Here is a 15,406-nt window from a genome sequence, read left to right as displayed (position 1 = left end):
ATTTATAAAAACAAAAATCATAATAATAATAACTAGTATCGAATGAGTTATTTTTAGAAATGAGTATTTCAGCCAGATTGCCCGTTTTCAGTGACCCAGGTGTCTGGTTTGGAGCACAGGCCACAGGTTCTGAAGGCAGCAGTGTGCGGCTGACTCTGCTCTTTGCAGGTGCACCTGGTGCTGGAAATGGACCCTGGGGAAGCAGACATTACAGTGGCCTAACGGCTAAAGTCCTCGCCTTGCACGTGCCAGGATCCCATATGGGTGCTGGCTCTAATCCAGCTCCCTGCCTGTGGCCTGGGAATGCAGTCGAGGACAGTCCAAAGCCTTGGGACTCTGCACCTGTGTGGGAGACCCGGAAAAGGCTCCTGGCTCCTGGCTTCAGATCAGCTCAGCTCCGCAAAAGCCACTTGAGGAGTGAATCAGCAGACGAAAAATCTTCCTCTCTGTCTCTCCTCTCTGTATGTCTGACTTTCCAATAAAATTTTTCTAAAAATTTAAAAATAAAAAAAAATCTCTATCTCCATTGGAAAGACAGATTGCACATAGAGACAAACATCTTCCAGCTACCAGTTCACTCCCCAAATGGCTGCAACAGCCAGGGCCAAGCTGAACCGATCTGAAAATAGGAGCCAGGGCCTTCCTTTGGGTTCCCCATGTGAGTTCAGGGTCCCAAGGCCTCAGACCTTTCTCCACTGATATTCCTGGCTACAAGTAGGGAGCTGGAGAGAAAGCAGAACAGCTGGGACACAAAGCAGCACACATGGGATCCAGGTGCCTCCAGGGCAGGGGAGGGAGAGGTCATCTAGTGGAGCCATAGCCCCAGGCCTCCTTTCACTTTGAAGTTGGGGGTATCCTGTGTCCATGGAGAAGGTGAAGGATGAGAGGGAGCCTGGAGCTGAGAGGACTTCTGTCTACATGCCTGATGAGAGGCTCGAGTGGAGCCTCCAAGAACACCCAGGAAGCGGTGAGGTGGGCCCCCAGGGCATCTCCAGCAGGTCCCGGCCTCCACCGGGAAATGCACTCCCTAGTTCTCCCCTCAGGGCAAGGCCAGAGCGCCACGGACCACGTGACCCGCTCGCCTCCCGGGACCGCGACGCATGCGTACCGTGTTCTAGACACAAGGCCGTGGCGCTGGAGGCGGTGGCGGCGGCTCCAGTGGCTGTGGAGACTGAGGCGGCGGGAGTTGCATCGTCGTCGGCTAGACTGGTCCAGGCTTGGGCTCATGGCATCCAGTGGCACCCATCGTGAGTGAGGTCACTAACTGAAGGCTAAATAAAGAGTCATGCAAAATTCCCACATGGATGAGTACAGAAATTCTAGCAATGGCAGCACAAGCAGCAGTTCAGAGGTAGTGGTAGAACATGCTCCCGATTTCAGCACTGAGATTATGAATGTTACAGAAATGGAACTGTCACCTGATGGCTCTCCCAGTGTGAATGCATCTACAGAAGAAAGTGAAATGGCGAATGCTGTGGACCTTCCTGTGACAGTGACAGAAACAGAAGCAACTTTCCCTGCAGAATATGACAAATTTTGGAAAACTGTTGAGAATAATCCTCAGGATTTTACAAGCTGGGTATATTTGCTTCAGTATGTAGAACAGGAGAGTCACTTGATGGCTGCCAGGAAGGCATTTGACAAATTTTTCGTGCACTATCCGTATTGCTATGGTTACTGGGAAAAGTATGCAGACCTTGAAAAGCGACATGACAACATAAAACAATCAGATGAGGTTTATCGGCGGGGTCTTCAGGCAATACCTCTTAGTGTTGACCTTTGGGTACATTATATAAACTTCTTTTTTTTAAGTATTTTTTTAAATTTATTCATTAATTACATTGTGTTGTAATGACATAGAATCTGGGATTCTCCCCCCCCACCCTCCCCCCATGGTGGATTCCACCACTCCGCTCATTATATAAACTTCTTAAAAGAGACATTGGACCCTGGTGATCCTGAGACCAGCAACACGATCAGAGGAACTTTTGAGCATGCTGTTCTAGCTGCAGAAACAGACTTCCGATCTGACAGACTATGGGACATGTATATAAACTGGGAAAATGAACAAGAAAACCTGAGAGAAGTTACAGCCATCTACGATCATATCCTTGGTATTCCGACACAGCTGTATAGTCATCATTTTCAGAGATTTAAAGATCATATACAGAATAACTTGCCTAGAGATCTTTTAACTGATGAACAGTTTATTCAGCTGAGAAGGGAATTAACATCTGTTGATGGACATAGTGGTGATGACGGTCCACCTGGTGATGATCTGCCATTAGGAATTGAAGACATAACTGATCCAGCAAAGCTAATTACTGAAATAGAAAACATGAGACATCGAATCATTGAGGTTCATCAAGAAATGTTTAATTATAATGAACACGAAGTTAGTAAAAGGTGGACTTTGGAAGAAGGTATTAAAAGACCTTATTTTCATGTGAAACCATTGGAAAAGGCACAGCTTAAAAACTGGAAAGAATATTTAGAATTTGAAATTGAAAACAGGACTCATGAACGAGTTGTGGTTCTCTTTGAAAGAGGTATCATATCATGTGCCCTCTATGAGGAGTGTTGGATTAAGTATGCCAAGTACATGGAAAACCATAGCATTGAAGGAGTGAGGCATGTCTTCAGCAGAGCTTGTACTATTCATCTTCCAAAGAAACCCATGGTGCATATGCTTTGGGCAGCTTTTGAGGAGCAACAGGGCAATATTAATGAAGCCAGAAATATCTTAAGAACATTTGAAGAATGTGTTCTAGGATTGGCAATGGTTCGTTTGCGAAGAGTAAGTTTAGAACGTCGGCATGGAAATATGGAAGAAGCTGAGCATTTGCTTCAGGATGCCATTAAAAATGCCAAATCAAGTAATGAGTCATCCTTTTATGCTATCAAACTAGCTCGGCATCTTTTCAAAATACAAAAAAATCTTCCAAAGTCAAGGAAGGTGTTTTTAGAAGCCATTGAAAGAGACAAAGAGAACACAAAGTTATACCTCAATTTACTTGAAATGGAATATAGTGGTGACCTCAAACAAAATGAAGAAAATATCCTCAGTCGTTTTGACAAAGCTGTACATGGATCATTACCTATTAAAATGAGAATTACATTCTCTCAAAGAAAAGTGGAATTTCTTGAAGATTTTGGTTCAGATGTTAATAAGTTTCTGAATGCTTATGATGAACATCAAACACTCCTAAAAGAACAGGATTCCTTAAAAAGGAAAGCAGAAAATGGATCAGAAGAACCAGAGGAGAAGAAAGCACATACGGATGACACAACCTCATCATCTACACAGATGATTGATGGTGATTTACAGGCAAATCAAGCTGCATATAATTATAGTGCCTGGTATCAATACAATTATCAGAATCCTTGGAATTATGGGCAGTATTATCCTCCCCCTCTGACGTGATGGCAAAATAGAAATTTCAGATGGAGTGTGTGAAAAGTATATTTTATTTTAATGAGGGATGTGAACATAAAGTTGTTGTATTTGATAACTTGTCTTCTGTGTAACATTTGTTAAGTAATGGGGGGGAATGTCAGGCAGTAGCTTACCACAGATAATATTTCCTACCATTTATAAAATTTACTTTTTATTGAAGAAATATTTTTTTTTATTTTTGCATTAAGTGGTCTAGAATTCTTTTGCAAACCATTTGCAAGTTTTGTAGCCTTAAGGGCAGGAAAAAAAAACCTGACTGCAAATCATGTCAGAGTACAAGATTCTGAAAACCTAAGGGCTGGTTATTAAATAGGTTTTACTTCTGTGAAAACCAACCAATGTAAACTTTTGCTAACAAGGGTTTGTCTGTATGTTTCAATTATACTTGTGAATTTGGATCTGACTGCAAAGACACTATTAAAATACTATGCCTTGGAATAGAGTATAAATGAGAATGTTGAAAATGTTTGCATCTCTTTAAAAATGAAAATCATATCAATTGTTTCAGGAGACTTTGTATTTAGAACATTCATGTAAAACTGTGAGCAAGTTTTCATTTTGAACTGATCATCTTCACTTTTGTAATAAAACTGAAGACTCATCCAGTGATGGTTTATGAATTTATTGGAGGGGGAACCTAATATTATCTTCATACCATTATCAGTGCCTTATTGCTTTTGAAATAGTTTTCCTAAATTCAAAAAATAAAAACATAAAAATAAATTAAAAAAGCAGAAACAAAGTAAAGTTTTTAAAAAAATGTAAAGTGCCATGCAAAATACCATTCTTCATTTGGAGGATAGAGTGGTTTGTGTTAAGTAGTGTAATATTGGTTGGATCATTTCCATCACCTTCACTAGCATTTATTTGGTAGCAGAATGCTTGCCCAGGCACAGAATTAACAGCCCTTAGCCATGATACTGTGTAGGTTTTTGTAAATACTATGCACTCTCTGAAAGGAAAAACCCAAAAGAAAAAGAGTTTGCCCCAGAGCCTGGCATGGTAGCCTAGCAACTAAAGTCCTCACCTTGCATAAGCCGGGATACCATAAGAGCACCAGTTCTAATCCTGGCAGCCCCACTTCCCATCCAGCTATCTGCTTGTGGCCTGGGAAAGCAGTCTAGGATGGCTCAAAGCCTTGGCACCCTGCATCTGCACCTGCAAGAGAGACCTGGAAGAGGCTCCTGGCTCCTGGATTCGGATTGACTCAGATCCAGTCATTATGGTTGCTTGGAGAGTGGATCAATGGACAGAAGATCTTCCTCTCTGTCTCTCCTCTTCTCTGTGTATCCATGAGTTTATATAACCATGAGTTTTAGGGAGCTGCAAAGTTGAACAAATGCTATGATGCTGATAAAGATAATGTCAAAAGCTGGTAAGGACTAGAACAACAGCAACTTCATGTTTTGCTAGTGGAAGTGCAAAGTGTTATAACCACTTTGGAGAACAGCATGATAGTTTCATACGAAACTAAACATATTCTCATCATACAATTTAATAATTGTGTGATTGGTATTCACACAAATGAGTTAAAAACGTATGCCCACTCCAAAACTAACACACAGGTATTTGTCTAGCTTTGCTCACAGCTGCCAAAACCTGCAGACAACCCAGACATCCTTCAGTAGATGAATGTGCAAAGAAATCATTATGCACTCAGACAATGGAAAATTATTTCCCACTCTCAGGCCATGAAAAATGGAGCTCTCAGGCCATGAAAAGAAATGTAGGAAGCTTGAACGCAACAAGGCAGAAGACAAAAAAAAAAAAAAAAAGAAAAAAGAAAAAAGAAAGAAAAGCCAGAAGTATAAAGACAGTAAGAAGAGAAAATCCAGAGTTCTCCAGAGTTCTGAGGAGGCAGGGATGACTGGGGAAGCACAGAGACTGCTTAGGGAAGCAAAGTTGCCCTGTATGTGACACTACAGTGGTGGATGCAAGGCGTTACACATTGGCCAGAACACACAACACTGAAGGCAAAGGCTGAACAATGTGTCAGTGTAGAGTAATAATAATAAGCATGGCACTCTGGTGTGGAGGCATCGTGTGTGTAAACTTTATATATACATAAATCAGGAAAGCTATAGGAACAATGGTAAAATATTTACATCACAACTCAAAGGACAGCAGACCTAGGCAGTCTTGGTGGCAAGTCCTGCCAAAATTTCAATCCCTTTAAACTAAACAAGTAAATGAGCATGGTTTGTTTAACCTTCCTGCCTGTTTCTATAGTCCTAGCATAGGAATATTTTAAATTAAATAAGACTGTGATCTTACTATTGAGTTTTAAAATGCATATGTCATATAATGTCATGACCGATAGAATTTTTTGAAAGATCCAAGAAGCGTGAAATATTTAGGATATTTCAGAACTCATTGAGAGATGTGGAAGACCTGAATAGAAAGAGACTCAATATTCCAAGGTAGGCAAACTCAATTGGGTAGACTTCCTTTCCAAATACATCTGCAAATGTATTCAATTAATTGCAGTCTAATCACCTAGAGAACTTTAATAAAATGGGACAAAATTACTCCCTAACACATGAAAGGCAGACAGAGAGACAGACAGCACTCCCAGCCACTTGTGCACTCCCCAAATGGCAATGGGCTTCTATTTTCTGTGGGCATTTGGCTTTGGAATTGAAATGCCCACAATCTGCATTGCAGTACCTGGATTAATACCCAGTTCCTGCTCCTGACTTCAGCTTCCTGCTACTGTGGGACCCGGCAGGCAGCCATGATGAATCAAGTGATTGCATCCTTGCCATCAAGCATCCACTTAGCCCACCTCATTCCTGCCTGTTGGAGGTATTTGTAAAGCAAACCTACAAATTAGAGTGTTATTTCTGTTTCTCTCTTCTCTGTGTGTATACTTCTCAAATAATTGTAACATAAACCAATTGAATTCCAGAAAATTGTGCTTGTAATAAATTTTAAAAGATGCTACACATTCACCCAATTTAGAAAACACATGATAAACTAAAATTCAAAAAAAATAATCAGAGGATATGTATACTGGCGTGAATCAAGATATACTTAAGTAACATGGCCAGCACAGGGCATGTCAGGTTAATCCTCCAACTACAACACCATCATTCCACATGGGCACCAATTCATGTCCCAGCTGCTCCACTTCCCACCAAGCTCTCGGCTTATGGGATGGAAAACAGCAGAGGGTAGGGCAAGTCCTTGGGCTTCTTCACCAATGTGGGAGACCTGGAAGAAGTTCCTGGCTTCAGATCAGTTCAGCTCGTACTGTTGCAGCCATTTGGGGAGTGAATCAGCAGCTAAACTCTCTTCCTCTCCTCTCTCTGTAAAATGTGACTTTCAAATAAAAAATTTAAAATATTTTAAAAAGCACATAAAGCTAAATGATGAAAATACCAAGTAGGTAATCTAATGCAAAAACAAATCATTCCAAGAAGCTGAATAAAGTACAGTCATAAATCTGATTATTAACATATTCATTCATCCAGCAAGTATTGGTGGAATGCTTACTATGCATCAGCCTTGTTTTAGGCATATGTGATACAAAAATAAACAATATGAATAAAATTATTGTCCTCTTGGAATTTATACTAAGGGGAGGGGACAAAAGACGAAAGAGTGAACAAGCAATGTTAAAACATCGGGCTGAGTGAGTTGGGACCAGGATGGCAGCACAAAAGGCTGAAATGGGGTCAGATTCTAGGTACGTTTGAAGATAGAATCAACAGCCTGTTCACTGATTTTGATATAGGGTAAATTTTAAAGAGGAATCAAGAATGATCCCTGGGTTTGAGACTTAAGCACTAGAAGAATGGAGCTTGTTTCCTGAGACAAGATTTGGAGAGGAACAGATAATAAGAGGCACATGAGTCTGACCCTAGGGTTTGGGTAAGCCATGGCAACCAGACAGGCAAAGGGTACAGCGAATGGTGAGTCAGTGTAGGGCAGGAACAGGTGAACTTACTGAGGCAGAAGAATCACCATGGTGTCAGTCAGCAAAGCCCAGAGGCAGGAGAACAGTATCTGCCTCCCCAAACACCACCAAGAGTAAGCGGTCAGGACAAGGAAGGGCAGCAAGCAAAGGCAGGAACAGCCTGTGACACAGAAGAAAATTCTGGGAGCAAGGCAAGGAGCTGATGCACTCCATGGTCAACCCCTGCTCAGAGCCTGTGCCCACTGGACTGAGCATGGGTTCCTGACCACACACAGACACACACAGGAGCCATGCCCTGCAACTTCAAGATTAGTTTTATAACACCGCATTGCACTTTCTTGCTGTTGGTAAGCAGAAATGAGATTAGAAGCAAATACTGGCAAGTTGTGCTTACTATTAAATCTGGGCATTAAATCCATCAGTATCCCACCATTAGAGGTCTCCTATGTTCACAGAGTTGCACAGAGGTAGACGGGGCACCGCTTGTTAAGCAGCCACTCATAACACCAGTATCCCTTATCAGAGCATCAATTCAAATCTCGGCTGCTCCACTTCGAATCCAGTTTTTTGCTGATGCACCTGGAAAGGCAATGGCTGATAGCCTAAGTATTTGGTTCCCTATCACTTGAGTGGATGACCAACATGGAGCCCCTGGTTCCTGCCTCTGGCCTGGCCCAGAATTTGGCTATTGCAGATGTTTGGGGAGTGAACCAACAAGCAGAAGATCCTTTTGTCCCTCTGTCTCTGTCACTCTGCCTTTCAAGCAAGTAAGTCAATAATTTTAAAAGAAACCAGATTATAAATAAATAAAAGCATTTCATTAAAAAAGGGGGGGCAGGCATTTGGTCCAGCAGGTGATACCCAAGCCTCCATCAGAGTGCCTAGATTCAAACCCCCGACTCTGGCTGCTGCGTTCAACTTCCTGCCAGTGTAGACCCTTAGAGACATAGTGACGGCTCAGGTGGCTGAGTCTCAAGTTCCTGGCTCCCGCCCCAGCCCCAGCCATTGCGGGTTCTTCGGAAGTACACCAGCACCAGGGACTGAGCACTCCCTGTGTCCCTTCCTTTTCTCCAGGATTTCTCTTCCCTCTGTGTCTCTGTCTGTCTCTGGGATAAATTTATAAAGGACAAAGGTTACTTGTAAGTAAACAGGCAAGTTAGGCATGTATTAAATATTTTGAGAATAATGCCCGAGAATCTGGTAAATGGTTTCTAATGGTAGGTCTACATGGAAGCCCTGAGTTATGGGTACTTTCACCTCTATTTAATAATACTAAAAATTAAGTCTTATGGTCACAGTTGCATTTATTAGCACATGTTCATTGTGATGATATTCATGTTTGCTTGAAACAGTCTGAAATAAAATCATCTGAATGAATGCAAGAGCATTCACCCAGAATGGGCAAGTATAGCAAGATCACAGTTGAGTAAATACAGATGGTCAGAAGGCTCAAAGGGATGAGGGTTGGGGAAATGCAAAACAAGCGACAGAGCTTTTACTGGCAGAGGTGAAGACGGCTCGGCTCGCTGCCAGGCGTGTTGCTATGAGTGGAGCCGTGGGCCTCTGCTGGGTGTGCCATAACTGGGTTAGGGTTTCAGGAGGGCGACTTGTTGTTATCTATCCACACATACCATGCAAACACCCGGGAACTGAGCACTTGGTCCCAAGATATCTAACAGAAATACATTTACATACCCAAGACATATACACAGCCTTCAGATTGTTACCTCAGTGGAAAATAAAAACAATTAAAATACCCATAAATAGGCGAATTCACACATTGTGATGTATCAACTCTACAATAACAACAACAAAAAAAGTAAGGTAGTTGTTAACACTAAGAGACTGTTCAGAATGCAGCAACCCAGGCCACACACTGTCATCACATGAGAAGCTGTGAGCAACACCGACCTGGTCTGTCTACACCTCAGATATGCCTGTGTATAGCAAAACCATCTAGATGGGTCCCCACTTGACTTGGGACAACTTCTTGGGGGGAGATCAGTTGATGCAGAAAGAATGGAGACAGGGAAGGCAGGAAGAATGCCTATCCACAGTGTTTACTTTTCCTACAAACAGAAAACTTCTGCAATTTGTTAGAGCGCTTGAGTAGACCCTGCCACGTGAAGCTGGAGCCTGTTCTTCCTGAGGAAGCCAGGAGGCGATTGGAACTGCTGAAGGCTAGGGTGCCAGATCTAAGGCCCTGCAGGGCTTAGCCTGTGTGAAGAGTCTACTTGAGGAGCTAGCACTATAGCACAGAGGGCTGGGCTGCCACTCGTAATGCCATCATTCAACACAGCTACTAGTTCAAGTCTCAGCTATTCCACTTCCAATCCAGCTCCCTGCCAATGACCTGGAAAAATTAGCGCAAGTCCTTGGGCCCCTGCACCCATGTGGAATACCTGGAAGAAGCTCCTGGCTCTGGCTTTGCTCTGACCTAACCCAGCCATATGGCCATCTGGGGAGTAAGCCAGCAGTTTCTCTTTGTCTAACTCTTTCAAGTAAGTAAATAAACCATTTTTTTTTTAAGATTTTACTCAAATATAGTGGCCAGGCCTGAGCCAGAGAACCTGAGGATGGCCAAGAATGCCACATTTTCCTGTTCCAACTCTGCTAACCTGTGACATCATCCAAATAGGACCAGCTTCTTGGTACAAAAGAAGTGGGCTGAGGGATGGTTTCATTCCCACTGTCAAACCTGTTGCAGTGGTCCATGCCCAGCTCATCCTAGGAAACCACAGACCCTCGCCCAACACTCTCCCAGACCTCCTCAGAGCTAGCCACATCCTGTGTTCTCTCCTGGGCTAGGTCTTTCCCATGTGCCCTCCAGGACCCCTCTCTTCTCTGCTTCTACAGACCAGGTATGCTGACCCCCCTCTGGCTTCCAGGTGGGCCTGGCCAAGGAGCAGGTGCCCCAGGACTACGCAGATGCAGGCTGAGACTCAGTTTATCCTCCTGGCACTTCCTTTTCAAGCCCAGTCTGGGGAAGGCTGGATGGATCCTGTGTCCAGCTGGCGCACCCCTCAGGCTTTTGCCACAGCAGGTCCTTACTGCCTACCTGCCCCTCACTGCCCTGTGACCCTACCTGCATCCCTGCCCACGGCCCTCATGAGGGTTTCACACCTTTGGAAAATATGTTTAGTTCTACATCCCATCCCCACCATATCCCCACTGTCCACACAGTAGTCCCATCTGATGGAGCTGTTCAAGGCACCAACAGATTGGGCTGCCCACATGGGCACTGGCTTGAGTTTCAGCTGCTCCACTTCTAATCCAGCTTCGCAGTAACACACTTGCAAAAGCAGCAAAGCATGGCCTGAGTTCTTTAGACCGGCTCCCTGGTCCAGGCCACAGCTCCCACTGGGGGCTCTTGGAGCTTGCCATCAGCCTGTGCTTTCAAGTTCTGTTGGCCCTTGACACATCAGGATCTCTGATCTCAAGGATTAGAACCTGTGTGTGTATGTGATTTGGCCCCAGGGTACAAGGACTGGACTGTGTCATAGCTGACTCCCGCTCAAAGAAGCCAACAAATTTTCAGAGAAATGGTGTCCTTGCTGGGGACACAGCCTGTGGCACTGACTTGAAATTCTCCAGCCTGTGGAGGGATCCACGAGGTGAGACACAGATTTCCGAACCCAGAACTCCCGTGGGCACAGGATAGTGGCTGGAGATATTTCTTCCTGAACATGGCCTAGATGATATGTCTGTGAGCTCTTCAACCTTTAAATAAACTTTATAAATTAAAAAGCAAAGGAGAGAGACCAATGCTTTACTAACCATAAACAGCCAATTGTTGCAGCAGGAAAAGCAAGATATAATTTTGAACCTTGTGTGACTTCGGGCAAGTCATTCAGCCCAAGTCTTGGCTTCCTCTCTAGTCAAATACAGGCACAAACAGAAAGGTCTGAGTGTCATGAAACTGCACAGGTTAGCCCCACGCCCTTCCATGGTCAGTGGCAGGAACAGAACCACACCCTCACAGTCCAGCATGGGGAATGGCAGATACTGCTGTGCCCACCTGACAGAAAACAAGTCCAAGCTCACAGCAAGCAAGGACTGGAACAGATCCAGACCCACGCCCAGCGCCCATCTGCTGCTGCACCAGGACCTGCCGTGGCCACAAGGCCTCTCCCAGTGCTTAGGATTCTTAACGGAGACATGATCAAATTAACCTTAAAATCCCCACGTGCAGGCCACTGAAGCACCAAGGTGGCATGGCGGCCTCCTGAGCCCACCCCATGTGCAGACCAGAGAACACACTCCCCCTGGCCCACGTTGACAGCGGTGCTGGCAGACAGGTGTGCCCTGTCGGAAGTGAGGGCAGCACCAAGCTGACACCCCGGTCTAGGGCTCTTCCTGCTGTTCCTTCCCAGCACACCAGCTCCAGAGCCTATCTGATGTGATGGAGTACTCCTTGGAGCCTGAGTCCCTCAACTCTGCTTTCCCTACAGGGTGAGCCCAGTGTGCCCAAAAGAAACAAACATAGCTTCAGTTGGTGTGGAGACCTTGTGCCTGCGGGAGTGTGTTTTCACTGGGTGGGGAGAGCTATGTACTCAGCTTATGGAAGTAAGAATAGTTGGGCTTTTTGTTGTTGTTTTCTTTTAAAATTTATTCATTTGTATTGGAAAGGCAGATATACAGAGAGGTGGAGAGACAGAGAGAAAGATCTTCCATCCAATGATTCACTCTCCAAGTGGCCGCAATGACTGGATCTGAACTGATCCAAAGCCAGGAACCAGGAGCTTCTTCTGGGTCTCCCACACAGGTGTAGGGTCCTAAGACTTTTGCAGTACTCAACTGCTTTTCCAGGCTACAAGCAGGGAGCCGGATGGGAAGCAGGGCAGCTGGAATTAGAACCATTGCCCACATGGGATCCTGGTGTGTGCAAGATAAGAACTTGAACTGCTAGGCTACCACACCAGGCCCTGTTGCTATTTTCTAATAAAATGGGCTGACCCTGCAGCATGGCAGGTAAAGTTGTGGCCTACACCACCAGCATCCTATGTGCACGCCCATTTGAGTCCCAGTTGCTCCACTTCCAACCCAGCTCTCTGCTGGACCGGGAAAGGTAGCAGAGGATGGTTCAAGTGCTTGAGCTCCTGAACCCATGTGGGAGACCAGGAAGAAGTGCCTGTTTTCTGCCTTCAGCCTGCTCCATTGCTGGCCATTGCAGTCATCAGGGGATGGAAGATCTCTCTGTGTCTCTCCCTCTATCTCTAGGACCCTTGCTTTCGAAATAAATAAAACTTTTTTTAAGTAATAAAAAATTAAATTATAAAACAAACAGAAAAGCCAATGGAAAAAGGAAGAGTTGGGTGGAGGGGTGCTAACTGCTGGAATTGGTGACAGGTGTCTCCATTCCTTGCATAGCCTGTTGTGTTTTGGGTGTATTTTAAAGTTTCTTTAATCAAACTATAACATACTTTTGAGTCATGTTTAATGACTGATGACAGCACTCATGATAAAATAGTGGCAGCAAGATGCAGACATGTGTGGCTCCTCCTTGTGTGTGTGTGTGTGTGTGTGTGTGTGTGTGTGTGTGTGTGGCTCCTCACACCTGAGAGAAGGTCAAGGATGTGTGATGCTAACTCCAGTGATGATCATTCCTAGTGCAGGTTCATCACATTCGTTTGCTTCTTTCACTTGTCTGTGTGTTCCAATGTTTCTCAAATGAGCATGTATTGCTTTTAGAATCAGAACAGCAGCCAAACTCAAGGCGTGAAAATCGTAATTCTGCTGGAACAGCACCTAGAACAGAAGCCGTGAGCATGACATTGGGTGGGGTGCTGTGGCTGGGATACCTCTGAGCCTGGCTCAGCCTGACCAGACAGGCTGGGTGAGGGGAGCAGGGTGGATGTACCTGTTCTCCTGGAATGGAGGCAGCTGCTAGCCAGGTACCCTCAAGCTCTGAGACCTCTCCAGTTCATTTCCTTCTGGCAGGTGTCAGTCCCAGGAGGCCCAGCTCTGCTTGGCTGTCTTGGTGTTGCCTCACATGCTGGGTGCCAAGGAAGGTGAGCCAACTGCCAGAGCCACGGACTGTCTGGGGAGAGTGGCAGAGAGGCACGTTGGCCCTCTTCTTGGGACTGGGATCTGGTTTCATCATGTGACCTCACCATGGAGGCTGCCAGGACAGGGCATGTGGCAGGGAGTGCCTGAGGACCTGCCATGTGCCAGGCACATTCTGCCTGTCGGAGAGGCAGGGACAGCTGGGCCTGTTTCACAGACAAGTGCATAGAGGCTCACAGTCACAGGCTCCTGGTCCAAATCCTCAGCACTTCCTCACGGCCAAACAAAAATTTCCAGCAATATACATTTGGTTGAAAAATTTTAGACTGACAGGCTGGCGCTGTGGCACCGTGCAAGGCTAAACCCCAACCAGTAGCATCAGTTACCCATAGGGATGCCAACTGGTGTCTTGGCTGCTCCATCTCCTGTCCAGCCCCCTGCTAATGCTCCTGGGAAAGCACCAGAAGCTGGCCCAAGTCACTGGGCCCCTTCCAACCACACAGGAGACCTGAAAGAAGCTCCTGGACCCTAGTTTCAACCTGGGCCAGCCCTGACTACAGGGAGCAGTTTAGGAAATGAACCAGTGATTGGAAAAATTTTCTCTTTCTGACACTCCTTATCTCTCTCTGTAATTCTGCTTTTCAAATAAATAAACAAGACCTTAAAAAGCTCTCAATCATGCTCCACAACAGCATATGAAATCTTTAGTATGCATGGAGATTGTGCACACACAGAAGCCACAGGTGTGGAATAATCTTCTCTGGACAGCCAGAATGATAACTCCTTTCTGCATATCCTGAGACATGAACACAAGCCACTCAAGTGTTAAGGATACCTGTACTGAGACAAACCAATCTCTGAAGGAAGTGTACGGGACCACATCTGCCCATTCAACCCCAGCACCACACTCAGGTTGCCATCACCTCTTCCCTGACGCACTCCCACCCCAGCCTCCCAAGTGACCCCTCCTGTCTGTTCTGCACCCTGAGAGTCGCAGATGCCCAACAGCATTGGCCATATGCCTTAATATTCTGTCCAAACTCCTGAGCCACTGAACAGCCCGGGCCTCTCACACAGTGCATGGGCCTTAAGGATATCCCTTCCCACCTCTATTCCCTGGGTCCCAAATCTCACCCCACAACCCAGGTTCTTCCTAGACAATTCCAGATTGTTTGCATCAGCAAAGAACTCCTTGCCTGCCTGTGCCCCCATGATCTGCTCTGTAATCAGCTCTGGACACTGTATTTCTCAGTCAAGGCCTCCCCTCTGCCCTTGGTACACCTGTGAATGCCACAGCTGGCAATAGCATGGGCAACCCAGGCCCCACTCACCCTCCTACTCATTGCCACCTCAAGGGGTGGGACTTGGCTACCACCTTCTCCTCCAACCCAGCACAGTTCCTTCACTGGGAAAGATGCCCAACACAGTGTTCTTGGAGAATCAGTCATGAATACCTAGAATGCACTTGCCCAAATCCATCCCAAATCAAGGCCTTTACCCAGGTATACTGTTTTTATTTTTAACGCTTTCAGCCTCTAGCGGTCTTGTGCTTCTCCAAATTCTCATAGAACCTATTGAATCACTGCCTGCTTGATTCTTTCCCTACCCTGATCATTTAAAAAATAATACTAACTTAAAAGGGAAAATATAAACTAGGGAGACTGACACTGTGGTACCACATACTAAGCTGCCGCACATAATGCCAGCATCCCGTATGTGCGTCTGTTCATGTCCTGGTTACTCCACTTCTGATCTAGTTCCCTGGTAACAGGCCTGGGAAAGCAATGCTTGGGACCTGCCACTCTCATGGAGGACCCACATAAAGTTCCAAACTTCTCTTCAGCCTAGCTCAGCCCCAGCGGTTGCAGCCATTTGGGGTATGAGCCAGTAGATGAAGATTTCTCTCATTCTGTCTCTTCTTTTTCTCCCTCTGTAATTCTTTCTTTCAAATAAATAACTGAATCTTTTAAAAATACACATATAAAAATAAGGAAATGGAAAAGATCAGATTCAGAAAGTAGAAC

The 15,406-nt window shown here is 45.2% G+C and overlaps 1 protein-coding gene across 1 annotated transcript; it reads left to right on the top strand.

The window, feature by feature from the left end:
• Nucleotides 1-1,164: 1,164 nt before the first annotated feature.
• LOC131478903 (pre-mRNA-processing factor 39-like) lies at nt 1,165-4,064 on the top strand. The gene is made up of 2 exons (XM_058659524.1): nt 1,165-1,785; nt 1,915-4,064. Exons 1-2 carry the CDS (start codon nt 1,286-1,288, stop codon nt 3,422-3,424), a joined length of 2,010 nt encoding a protein of 669 aa, XP_058515507.1. The 5' UTR covers nt 1,165-1,285; the 3' UTR covers nt 3,425-4,064.
• Nucleotides 4,065-15,406: the final 11,342 nt, after the last annotated feature.

Source organism: Ochotona princeps, unplaced genomic scaffold (assembly GCF_030435755.1).
Source record: "Ochotona princeps isolate mOchPri1 unplaced genomic scaffold, mOchPri1.hap1 HAP1_SCAFFOLD_147, whole genome shotgun sequence".
NCBI lineage: Eukaryota > Metazoa > Chordata > Mammalia > Lagomorpha > Ochotonidae > Ochotona > Ochotona princeps.
This window is presented reverse-complemented; position numbering and strand designations above follow the sequence as displayed.

Bases quoted from the DNA above. Each gene is read 5' to 3' on its own strand.
- LOC131478903 (XM_058659524.1), top strand. From the start codon at position 1,286: ATGCAAAATTCCCACATGGATGAGTACAGAAATTCTAGCAATGGCAGC. The intron at 1,786-1,914 runs ACATTATATAAA...CCACCACTCCGC, and splicing joins CTTAGTGTTGACCTTTGGGT to TCATTATATAAACTTCTTAA.